This window comes from Pongo abelii, chromosome 1 (genome assembly GCF_028885655.2).
Source record: "Pongo abelii isolate AG06213 chromosome 1, NHGRI_mPonAbe1-v2.0_pri, whole genome shotgun sequence".
NCBI classification, from domain to species: domain Eukaryota; kingdom Metazoa; phylum Chordata; class Mammalia; order Primates; family Hominidae; genus Pongo; species Pongo abelii.
Window position 1 is genome coordinate 7,335,976 of NC_071985.2, and position 12,881 is coordinate 7,348,856.

At 36.3% G+C, this 12,881-nt stretch overlaps 1 protein-coding gene across 3 annotated transcripts in view; it reads right to left on the bottom strand.

The window, feature by feature from the left end:
* WDR64 (WD repeat domain 64) overlaps positions 1 to 12,881 on the bottom strand; it is a 151,293-nt gene that overhangs the window by 70,887 nt on the left and 67,525 nt on the right. For all 3 annotated transcript variants that reach the window (XM_054560845.1, XM_054560850.1, XM_054560856.1), the window contains one exon: positions 8,784 to 8,923. In XM_054560845.1, coding sequence (XP_054416820.1) covers positions 8,784 to 8,923 — 140 coding nt within the window. The remainder of the gene's footprint in view (positions 1 to 8,783; positions 8,924 to 12,881) is intronic.

The following is a 12,881-nucleotide window of genomic DNA, read 5'->3' on the forward strand; positions in this document are numbered from 1 at the left end:
TGATTGTAAAGGAAAGTCAGAATTTGGCCTGCCTTTCTAATTTTACCCGATGGCTATAAGAGGCTAATGAGATTTTTAGTCCCCATATAAATCAAATCAGGGTCACTCAATTGATTACATGATTTTACATTAAGGAGCCTGAAGATATATGAGATTATGAAAGTCTTTTGAGAGTTAACATAGTACTACATACAAATGGTACATTTGAAAATCAGGGTATGTATGACAGTACAGTATAAATGGCAGGCACTCAACACTGTTTAGGAAATTCAATGCTAAATGTATTTATTAAGTTCTTACAGATTACTTAATAAGAAAAAATATTTTTAGCACTGTATGTAGAACTAAACCTGTTAATTTTATTATCTTGTTTTCACATTTTTCCTGTGTGATAACTGGCAAATAGAAAATGAAGACATCCAGCATGTCTTTAAAAATTAACTTTTTAATTACCAAACTAATGTACCTAGTACACAGATTCAAACAGTACAAAAACCAAAGTCCTCCTCCCCACCTACCACTTAACTCTAGACTCCTCAGTCCCACTCCTTAGGTAATAATTGTTGGAAGATACCACCTCAGTAGGCAGACTATCTCAGTTGAATCCTGATTCACCTCCAATAACTGTGTGCACTTGGGCAAATCTCTTGACTTCTCTGAGCCTTAGTTATCATACTTGTAGGGAGAATACTGCTAGTAGCTATCTCAACCTATCTCATAGGGTTGTTATGAACATTAAATGAGTTCATACATATAAAGAGCTTACATCTATGTTAGGACATATTTATGTACTTAGATTTATCTCATTCTTTTTTTTTTTTTTTTTTTTTTTTAAGAGACGAGGTCTCTCTATGTTGCCCAGGTTGGTCTTGAACTCCTGAGCTCAAGTGATCCTCCCGCTTCAGCCTCCTGCATAGCTGGGACTGCAGGCATGCACCACTGTACCTGGCTTTGTCTCATTTTTTAATGGCTGAATAGTATTCTGTTTGTGAATGCTCTGTAATTTATTGTAATTAGTTCCCTGTTCATATGTATTATATTTCTTTATTTTCTTTTATTAAAGCAGTAGTGAACCTCTTTGCACATATATTTTTGTAAAGTACACTGGCTTTATTAAGCAATATAGATATAACTGAATGATAAATTCCTACAAATAGAATGTTTGTGTCAAAGGGTGTGATTATTTTGAGTTTTGAGAGATATACCAGATCAACCTTGCCTTTTGAGAAGATTACAGGCAGTTTGATAACTTCCTGATTTCAAGTTGCACAATCAAGTTCAATTTTCCCAGTCCAATTTACCAGGAAAATAGAACTTGATGTCTGTGTCCTTCCTAGGTTTGGTCATCCTAGGTTTGGTCATCAAAGATTTGGGGCAGCTATGCTTTATTTACTCAACTAGATTTTTAGCTTCTTTTTGACAAAGATTACATCAAAATATAAATAGGCACAGAGCCTAATGCACTCTCAGGCATTTAGCAGGGGGTCATATATTGGTTGACATATTAATGCAGTAGAAAGTTGGGATTCCTAGTTATACAGCCCTGAGACACAGTTTACCAGCCAAGAAACAATGCAAGGGAACCACATTTTGTGAGAGATAAAAGGTTAATGTCAATAGAATACCCAGATAGTTACCTTAGGGAGGCTGTAGTGAATATGTGTATGTGTGTGTGCAAGGGTTCTGAAAGCTGGTAGAGGTGTCTAGAGAAAGTCTAGAGGATAAAATAAAGACACTCAGAAACACAATAAAAATTACAAAGGAAAGAGTCCCAAAGGGCAACAATCACAAACAGCCTGCCTCATCTTAAGCAAATGTGCAATCATAGCTAAGAGCTCCTGGTTAGAGAAGTGTGATAGCCACACTCAGAAGGAAGCCTCATGTAGGGACTGCTTCCTGGTCTTGGTAGGCATGTTTGCTCCCAGGACTCAGAGCCATCCACAGGGTCTTCCTTTGAAGGTTGTCAAGGAGCTGTCCTGGGTGATGAACTAAAGAAAAAGCAACAAGACCTGCACATAAGCAAAAAGTATTGCAAGTTGAGAACTGAATTCCAAAGCATGTGCCCTCACCCCTTTTTCTTAGTTTTTATTTTTTCTTCCTAGATGGCCACTCACATTTTATGTTTTCTAATACACTGTATATTTGTCTTCCCCAGAAAATTTTCCTACAGTCACTCAGGAAAGTTTTGAAACAAGTCTTACTCTTAAGAACGTTGCAAACAGTTTACTCAAAAGGAAATGTCTCAAGCCGCAGAACAAGGACAGAAGGTAGTAAAATATGAAGGCAGTGAAACCAGGTTCTCAATCATGGATGTTTCCAATTATCAAAGAAACAAGTAAAATAAATCTTTGAACTTAAGTCATTTACGATAATCCCATACAAACAAAGCACAAGGAACTAAAGCAAGGAAAGATTTCAAATATTTAAAACTTGAAGGTAACATTTTAAAAGGTTAGTTTTTCTATCTCCAGGTTTATTTCAAATTGACACATTTCTCACTCACCAAAAGGAAAAAAACTCAATTTTTATCTTACTGAAGGCTTTGTGCATGACATGATATTTCACTGAGATGTAAAGGATACATACGATGGCTGGGAACGGGAGGAGAATTGTTTCAGACAAAGATGGGAATGCGCAAAGCCTTTGGAGAAGAATTTGGTAAGGCTTGGAATTTCTGAAGCCAAACAAAGCTGAAAAGATATTCTTGTTCCAGACCCTAGAGAACCTTAAGAACTAGAAAAAATAATTTGAACTTTATTTGTAAGGCATGAGGGGCCTTTGAATATATGTGAGAAGGCAATGACAAGGTTATAAATGGGTTGGAGGAGGATCAACGTGGCAGTACAATATCTGGATGGTTTAGGGAGAGAAGAAACTGAAGATAAGAGGTCTACAAGTGCTTTCTAATGGGCCACCTGCAACTGGGAGCCCCTTGGTGGATGGATCTGAACTAAGGCCATGACTCTGGGGAGAAGAATGAGGTAATTTATAGGAGACACATTTCAGAGACTTCAAACTGACCAGTGGCAAGGCTTACAGAGATAGAAGGATCAAAGGTGACTTTGAAGTTGGATCACGGCTCACTGGGAAACAAATGATACCATTAACAGTTAGAGGAAAATCAGAAGTAAGGAAGAGAAGACTTGAAGTAGAAAATAAATTCAGTTTTAGGTATGCAGAATTTTTTTTTAAAGATAACTGCCTTTGAAGATATGCACACTCACAATCTAGTCAAACTGCCTTTTCTCAGGTTTCTACATACCACTTCCAAAGTGAAAATGTACAAAAAATAGCAACTTTTACATACATTTGTAATCTGTTATAAATCATCAAAGTATGTAAATTTCTCCCCTTCATAGAAAAAAAAAAAAAAAAGAAGAGAATCAGCCCTTTGGTCAATAGAACTGTGCTTGAGAAGGTTTCCAACCATTGCTCCCATTGGTGCTGATGAAATGAAAGTAAGTGAAGATTATATTTGTCTCTGCATTTTTCAACATTCGTCAATTCTTCTTCAGGTGTAATAGATGTGGCACATCTGTTCAATACTTGGGCTCTGTGACTAGACATACAATTTTAGCAGTTGGGGAAGAAAGTAATATCCTGGTGGAAAGACTGCAAAATTAGGAGAAAGAGTAAAAATCTTGCTATTTTAAGAGCTTATGAAAAGGCATGTAGTGGGCACACAACTACGCATGGTGATTTATGTGCTTTCTGCTTAATGTGATGAAAGCTAATTTATATGAAAGAGTTTGAAGGGATGTTGTCTGTTCCTTTTTCTGTAAATAATAATAATATAGCTTCAATAAGAAAACCAAAAACATGTATGTGCCTAGTTTGCTTTTTTTTTCTTCTTCTTCTTTTTTGAGACTGAGTCTCGCTCTATTGCCCAGGCTAGAGTGCAGTGGTGCAATCTCGGCTCTCTGCAACCTCCACCTCCCAGGTTCAAGCGATTCTCCTGCCTCATCCTTCCAAGTAGCTGGGGTTACAGGTGCCTGCCACCATGCCAGGCTAATTTTTGTAGTTTTAGTAGCAATGGGGTTCCACCATGTTGGCCAGGCTGATCTCGAACTCCTAACCTCAAATAATCCACCCACCTCAGCCTCCCAAAGTGCTGGGATTACAGGCATGAACTACGGCACCCAGCCTAGTTTGCTCTTCTTTCTGCCTAAATTGCCCTTTTCCTTTTCCTAGATCTTCACAGGGCTGGTTCCCCTGATCATTCAGGCTTCAGCTTTTATGTCACCTCCTCAGAGGTGAGATTCAATCACACTGCACCACTATGTTTTCTATTTCTTTTCTTCTTCTTTTTCTTTGTTTTTGTAGAGATGGGGTCTTGCTATTTTGCCTAGGCTGGTTTTGAACTCCTGGCCTCAAGCAATCCTCCGTCTCAGCCTCCCAAAGTGCTGGGATTACAGGCTTGAGCCATTACACCCAGCCCTGTGTTTCCTATTTCTTACCATACTTATCATACTGTTTTCTTATGTACTTGTTACTTTGCTTGTTTGTCTGTCTCTTCCCCTAGCATGTCAACTTTCTCATTGCAGGGCCCTGGTCCTCCTTGTTCAATGCTTTGTCCCTAGAACTCAGAACTCAGAACTCAGAACAGTATCTAACATAATAGACACTCAAGAAATAAATAAATATTTGTTAAATAACCAAATGAATGACCTCCTTTCATCTTTATAATGGCCCTCTGGGCTAAACATTCCTACATTTACAGATGAGGAAACCAAGTGGAAAGATATTAAGTAATTTTCCCAAGTGGTGCTACTGAGATGTATGAATGAGTATCATCTTAATATACTCATTACATTTAAAAGAAACAGGAAAGATTCTCTCTTCTGTCTCTTCATCTGTGAGCATGAGTGATCTCAACTTTTGCTAGAAAGATATCTTATTTCTCTTTAAATTATCTGTAGGAGACTCCAGGTCTCAATCATAACATGTTTTTAGTTTTAGTGTCTCAAAACCTTCACTGTCTTTCCTATACTACTTAAAAAAATTAAAGTTTCCTAAGCCAGGCATGGTGGCTCACACCTGTAATCCCAGCACTTTGGGAGGCTGAGGCAGGTGGATAACCTGAGGTCAGGAGTTCGAGACCAGCCTGGCCAACATGACGAAACCCCATCTCTACTAAAAATACAAAAATCAGCTGGGCATGGTGGCAGGAGCCTGTAATCCCAGCTACTTGGGAAGCTGAGGCAGGAGAATAGCTTGAACCTGGGAGGCAGAGGTTGCAGTGAGCTGAGATGGTGCCATTGCACTCCAGCCTGGGCAACAAGAATGAAACTTCGTCTCAAAAAAAAAAAAAAAAAATGTTTCCTCATTACAAAGTAATGTGTATTTACTATTTAAAAAAAAAAAAAAAGAGAAAACAAAAGAAAAAAAATCCATCCATGTATATCCACACTCTTGTTAGCCTCACTAAAACATCTTGCTATTAATCATTTCCAATACCATATGATAGACACGTTATGTTTTAAAATTGATTTAAAATTGATTGCTTACATATTGTTGTATTTTATATATTATTTAGATATTTTCATATGACTATTCATTTACATAATGTTGAATGTCTGTGATATTTCTGTTGTATATGAGGATACAGCATAATTTACTGAATCAAAGCCTCTTTTTCCTCTTGAATTTTACTTTATTGGTACATCACCCTAATTATCTCTTTTCTTCAACTGCAATATTGAGGTGTAATCTACTTACCTTAAAACTCACCCGTTTTTAGTGTAAGGTTCTGTGAGTTTTAGTCTATTTAAATAGTTGTGCAACCATTATCATAATCTCTTTTTAAAGATGGTGTCTCCCTGTGTTGCCCAGGCTGGTCTTGAACTCCTGGGCTCAAGCGGTCCGCCCACCTCGACCTCCCAAAGTGCCAGGATTACAAGCATGAGCCACTGCATGCGGTCCCTTGCTCTTTTTGTAAAACTAATTTTATTAATGTATTTTTTAACCCTATATAGCCAAATTATTATCACCTCAATATATAATCAATATAAAAATGATTGGCCCAGTGCCATGGCTCAGGCCTATACTAGTGCTTTGAGGCAGGAGGCTCACTTGAGCCCAGAAGTTCGGGCAACATAGCAAGACCCCATCTCTACCAAAAATTGAAAAATTAGCAAATTAGACAGACCTACAAAAAAATAAAAGAGAGCTCTCTACAAAAAATAAAAATAATTAGCTTTGTATGGTGGCCCCCACCTGTAGTCCCAGCTACTGGGGAGGCTGAGGTGGGAGGATCCCTGGAGCCCAGTAGGTCAAGACAGCAGAGAGCCCCGAGACTGCAATGAGCCCCATTGCACCATGCCACTGTACTGTAGCCTGGACGACAGAGCAAGATCCTGTCTCAAAAAATTGAGAGTTTTTTTTTTTGGATTGGGGGGATACTGAATCTTTGGAGTCTTGTGTATTTTACACTCACAGCGGACCTCAATTTGGACTAGCCATGTTTTAAAAATTTGTGGCTACCATATTGGCAGGTGAGGGCTGCTGGCCTGCTGGGGAATCCTGCAGGTCAGGTCACGTCCTCAGCTATGAGCTGGAGGAGGCAGGTGCTGGGTGCATTTTCCTCTCTAACCTGGGAGGAACCCCTCAAAGGTCCTTAGAGTCTTTCCCTTGTGGTTGCACATGGCAAGCATGGGGTCCAGGGAGATTCGCATAGTTCCGTGAGCATGGAGGGAACGACTGGGCCTTGGAGATCCTGATTGCTTCCATCGAAGGGTTTTGCATCGAGTAGAGGGTGTATGAGGGGTAGGGGGTATATGAGGAGGGAGGTGGGGGACGCGGGGCAAAGAGGGAAAGCATCCGGGGTTTTTTCTTTCCCTTCCCTTCCCTCTTTCATTTCCTTTCTGTATTTCCTGTTTCCTCCCTATTTTCTTGTTTTTCTTTTTTCCTTCTTAAATCAGTATAAGCAATAGTGCAATGAGCATCCTTTTATACAGATCTTTGCGCACTCATCTAAGTATTTTATTAGAACAAATATGCAGGAAGTTTTTGCCAGTTTTATTTCCACCCAGCAGTATGGAAACCTGTCTGTGTTCTTAAACTTTTGCCCTTCACTCCTCTTTCTTTCCCCTACTGATTTGCTAAAGATTTTTGGTATTTGTTCAAGGATATTATTCCAGTTTCTCTGCTTTTTATTGCATTTTTGCCCCCCTGCCCCCGCTGTCTGCCTTTAACTTTGTTTATGAGTATAGGAAGGCAGGCTGAGGAAGGGCAAATATGAGATTGACCACACTTCGGCACTAGATAGCTCTGTGACCTTGTGTAAGTGATTTAGATGTCATTTTCCCTGACGTGTGTAAAATGGGGAGAATTACTTTATAGGGTTGTTATTAGCATCAATGAGTTGCATATGTAAAATACTTAGCACAGCGCCTGGCACTTAAGCACTCAATAAATGATAGTTATTATAATTTACAGAAAGTTTGAATGTTTATTTAGTCATATTTATTTTCTCCTTAGTCATAGGTGCTATGCTTAGGAATTACCCAAAAGTTATAAGACTATTCACCTATATTTTCTTCTGGAAATTTGGAATTTCTATGGTTTTGTATTTTAAATTTAAAATCTTTAATTCATATGTAATGTATTGTGCTATATATTATGAAATCATGATCTGATCACATCTTTCTTTCTTTATGGCTAATCAGTTTTCCCAACACTTATTGAACAAACCATCCTTTGCTCACATATTTGAAACATTATTTCTGTCCTATACAAAATTCCCACATAGACATAAACTAATTCCTGCATTTTCTCCTTTGCTTCATAGATGTGATTATTTCTGCATTGACTATTGCTCTGTTTTATTTATTTTGGCTTTATGATATGCTTTAATATTGGACAGGGAAAGTGCCATCTCATAATTATATCTTCCGAAGTTTCTAGGATATTCCTATATACCAGTATTTTTACATTAACTTTAAACTTGGCAAGCTGATGCTTAAGTAATTCTGACTAGCAATAAATAAATATATTAATCTGATGGAGAATATCTTACAGCACAATATTTCCATGTAGGAACATAGTATGTCCCTTAATTTGTGTTCTTAAACACAGTAAAACTTCATAGTTATCTTAATGTTAGTAGTGAATGTTGCTTATTAAGTTTATTCCTAGGTATTTCATATTTTTTACTCTGGTAAATGCTATCTCTTTGACCTTTTTTCCTCACTAATTATTGTTCTTATATAGAAATTTATTTATTTATTTCCTTTTTTATATTTAGAAATTTTATTTTATTTTATTTTTAAGTTGCTATTGCAACTAGCCACCTTATGGAATTTATCTATTCCTACACTGAAAGTTGATTTTATTGATTTTTTTTCAAGCAGACAATCCCATTATTTGCAAATATAATTCAATCTCCTAATTCTAATATTTATAACTTTTTTTTGTTTTGTTACGTTGGTTAGAATGTTTCAAACACTGTTTAATAACAGCAACAATAACAGAAATCCTCATTTTTTTCCTAATGTTCCTATCTATTGAAAGGCCTCTTATGTTTTACTTTTGAGGGTAATATTTGCTATCTTTTCAATATTGTTTTTCTTTTACACTTGTTTTAAACATGTTCTTTCTTATGCTATAATCAATAGAAACAGAGAACATTGGCTTATCATTTCCTTTTCCATACTGACAATATTTTTCTCAATGATTCAATGACTATCATTTATTTCAGTCAAAAATTGTATAATCCCTATGCCTTCCAACAGATAATTTTACGGAAAAAAACTAGTTTTGTTTTGTTATTTTCTTTCTGTTACCTTTGCAGAGGAAAGGCTGACGACATGTTGATCTTTTTCGTTGGTTACGATCTCGGTGATACTGAACATGTGTCCCACAAGTTTCCCCACTGGCTTGGTGCTGATATTGGGGTGCCACAACCGGATGATTTTATCATCTCCTGAAAAGGAGGACAGGGAAAGATTGTTTGTTTTCTGAGGTGGTCAGAGTTTCAAATGTATCTCTCACTGTATCATACCCATATCTTTCTTCTAACAGCAAATCACAGTCTGTTTCTGGCAGGATGCATTATTCTGTGATTGATGTGCTAAGGGGCTGGCCTTGGTTTGGATCTGCTGCTTCTTGTGAAGGCTGTTTTGTAAAGACTGTATTTACATACACAAATGTGAATTATCATAAATATTTTATGAGTTCTTTTCTTGACTCAATCCTTTCCTATACTTTCATGCATTAATGTATTATTTATACTTTATTTACTTCCAAAAATATTTAAGGTAGCTGTTCTTTTGTTTTCATTCTTAAATTATGCAAACATTATAATAATGAAAGAAATCAAGGAAAGAGGAAACTGCACTTAATCTTCACCATTATAACAAATCAACTGTTGTCATTTTTCCGTCTTCCCTTCTAGCATGTATTCATAGGCATATATAATTTATGTGTAGTTACTACCATAGAATAAATATGGTTTTTTAATTGCTAAAAATCATAGAAGGGTATAATTTTTATAAAAATGTCTTTTCCTCCATAATCTCTAACTCCCTGTAGGAAATCACTGTTAACTTTTTAAAAATACAAATTAGATATATTTCTAGATACATATTTATACCCACGACTTTTTTTTTATTTATGAAAGGCCATGAGCTCATGCCCGCATAATTATCCTTTTAGTTACTATTTCAGAATTTCTTAACCCCTTGTCCATTGATTAGTCCGCTAATTCTAGTTTTTTACTTTATTCAACAATACTGCAACGAATGGTTATTGTACTTCTGTGGCCTTTTTTTCCTTTTGGATTATTTACTGTGGATAAAGTCCCAAGTGTGGCATCATTATGTTACAGGCTGTATACATTTTTATCACTTTTAAACATTTTGCTAGCTTACTTTCCAAAATGGCTGTAGTAAATCCCAAAGCCATCAATGATATATTCTGTCAGTTTCATTAAATTCTGGCCAGCACATGAATATTGTCATGATTTAAAATGTTTGCTATGTTTATAGGTCTAAATGATACCTTATTTTTAACTACATTTTATGATAGCTAATGCTGTTGGGTATTTTTTCCCAAATATATCTGCTAATTGTATCTTATTCTCCTGTAAATTTTTTGACTATATCCTTTAGCCATGATCTGTTGGAACTTTGATAGCACTGAAAATAAAATTTGAACCAGGAATGTATTATCATATGTACACACACACACACACACACACACACAGTTTTCTGAAAAAGCTGGCTACATGTTCACCAAAACCATATCCTCTCTTCCTGGGTACACATTTCCAGGCTCCTTTGCAATTAGGCGTGGTCAGATTACTGAGTTTTAGCCAGTGAATTCTGAGAGCTGATTTTAAACTTTACATTTTCATTGTGTCTGACCCATTCACATTTTGGGAGTTATTTTTTACAGTAGCCAGCATTACTTAAACAAATGTGCAGCTGTAATCTAATTATGTTTCCAAAAAGAATAAAAACTGTAATCATTTACAAAACATAGAATATTTTTAAGATATTAAATTTTATATTTCATAAATAATTCTTTAAATGTCATCCTGGAAACTGAGTCATAAAAGCATCAAAGAACTTCAAACTGGGATCCTAGAAGTTGCATAATCCAACTTTCTTATCTCACAAAAGAAAGAAACTAACTCCCAAAGATTAAGTAATTTTAATTGAATGATTTAATTTAATTATTTAAATGTGATTTGTACATCTGAGAAAATGGAGTTGAGTTAGTAATACAACAAAGCATGCCTAAGCACCTTACATATTACCAAGGACCTTTAGGCTACTAGACAAAAAGGCTGTATAAAGGCATTATAACCTAAGTTATGATTTATATATAACCTAAATTATTAACAGTCATAATTTACATATAAAAAGCCTAAAATTCAAAATAGTCATTTTACATTCTTCACAGAATTAGAAGAAACTATTTTAAAATTCAAGTGGAACCAAAAAAGAGCCTGAATAGCAAAGACAGTCCTAAGCAAAAAGAACAAAGCTGACGGCATCACACTACCCCACTTCAAACTATACTACAAAGCTCCCGTAATCAAAACAGCGTGGTACTGGTACGAAAAGAGACACATAGACCAATGGAACAGAATAGAGTTCTCAGAAATAAAACCACACATCTACAACCAGCTGTCAACAAACCTGACCAAAACAAGCAATGGGGAAAGGATTCCCTATTTAATAAATGGTGCTGGGAGAACTGGCTAGCCACATGCAGAAAACTGAAATTGGACTCTTTTCTTACACCTTATACAAAAATTAACTCAAGATGGTTTAAAGACTTGAATATAAACCCCAAAACCATAAAAGCCCTAGAAGAAAATCTAGGCAATACCATTCAGGATATAGGCACGGGCAAGGACTTCATGACAAAAACACCAAAGGCAATAGCAACAAAAGCAAAAATTGACAAATGGGATCTAATTAAACTAAGGAGCTTCCGCACAGCAAAAGAAACTATCATCAGAGTGAACAGACAACCTACAGAATGGGAGAAAATTTTTGCAATCTATCCATCTGACAAAGATCTAATATCCAGAGTCTAAAAGCAACTTAAACAAATTTACTAGAACAAAAACTACCCCATTAAAAAGTGAACAAAAGACATGAACAGATACTCCTGAAAAGAAGACATTTATGCGGTCAAAAAACATATAAAAAAAGCTCAACATCGTTGGTCATTGGAGAAATGCAAATCAAAACCACAATGAGATACCATCTCATGCCAGTGAGAATGGTGATTATTAAAAAGTCCGGAAACAACAGATGCTGGCAAAGTTGCGGAGAAAAAGAAATGCTTTTACAGTGTTGGTGGGAGCGTAAATTAGTTCAACCACTGTGGAAGGCAGTGTAGCAATTCCTCAAATATTTAGGGACAGAAATACCATTTGACCCAGCAATCCCATTACTGGGTATATACCCAAAGGAATACAAATCATTCTATTATAAAGATACATGGCTGCGGATCTTAATTGCAACACTGTTCACAATAGCAAAGACATGGAATCAACCCAAATGCCCATCGATGATATATTGGATAAAGAAAATGTGGTACATATACACCATGAAATACTGTGCAGCCATAAAAAGGAACAAGATCATGTCCTTTGCAAGGATGTGGATGGAGCTGGAAGCCGTTATCCTCAGCAGACTAACACAGAAACAGAAAACCAAACACTGTATGTTCTCATTTATAAGTGGGAGCTGAACCTTGAGAATGGACACATGGACTCACGGTGGGGAAAAACTCACATTCACTGGGTGGTGAGGAAGAGAGAGGATCAGGAAGAATAGCTAATGGATGCTGGACTTAATATCCAGGTGATAGGTTGATCTGTGCAGCAAACCACCATGGCACATGTTTACCTATGTAACAAACCTGCACATCCTTCACATGTACCCTGGAACTTAAAATAAATTTGAAGAAAAGAAAGACAATAAATAAATTTTTAAAACCCAAAATAGTAATTCTAGTTAATCTGGTATTATATATTGGGCCACCCATTAGGATGTATTTCCTGATGTATATTGGATTTTTATTTTGATAGATTATCCACACTGAAAGAGCATCTCAGGTATGGAGGGATAATTAGGTGACTTGTTAGTTGGGTATTTATAAACCAGGCAAATTTGATAGATGCTTCCATAATTCTATGATTATTTTATTGGGCCTCATGAAAAAGCATAGTATTTTTCTCTACCTTTTTTCTCTTCTTTGAGTATCCCAATCCATCCATCAAGTCTCAGCATAGCTTTTCCTCCAATAACATTCCAGAATACTTCCATATTCTTCAAACCTGGGTGCCCTACCTATGTGCCTCTTTCATCCCCATCATCCTTCGTAGTTAATTATTTGTCTGGACCATTATTAGACTCCAG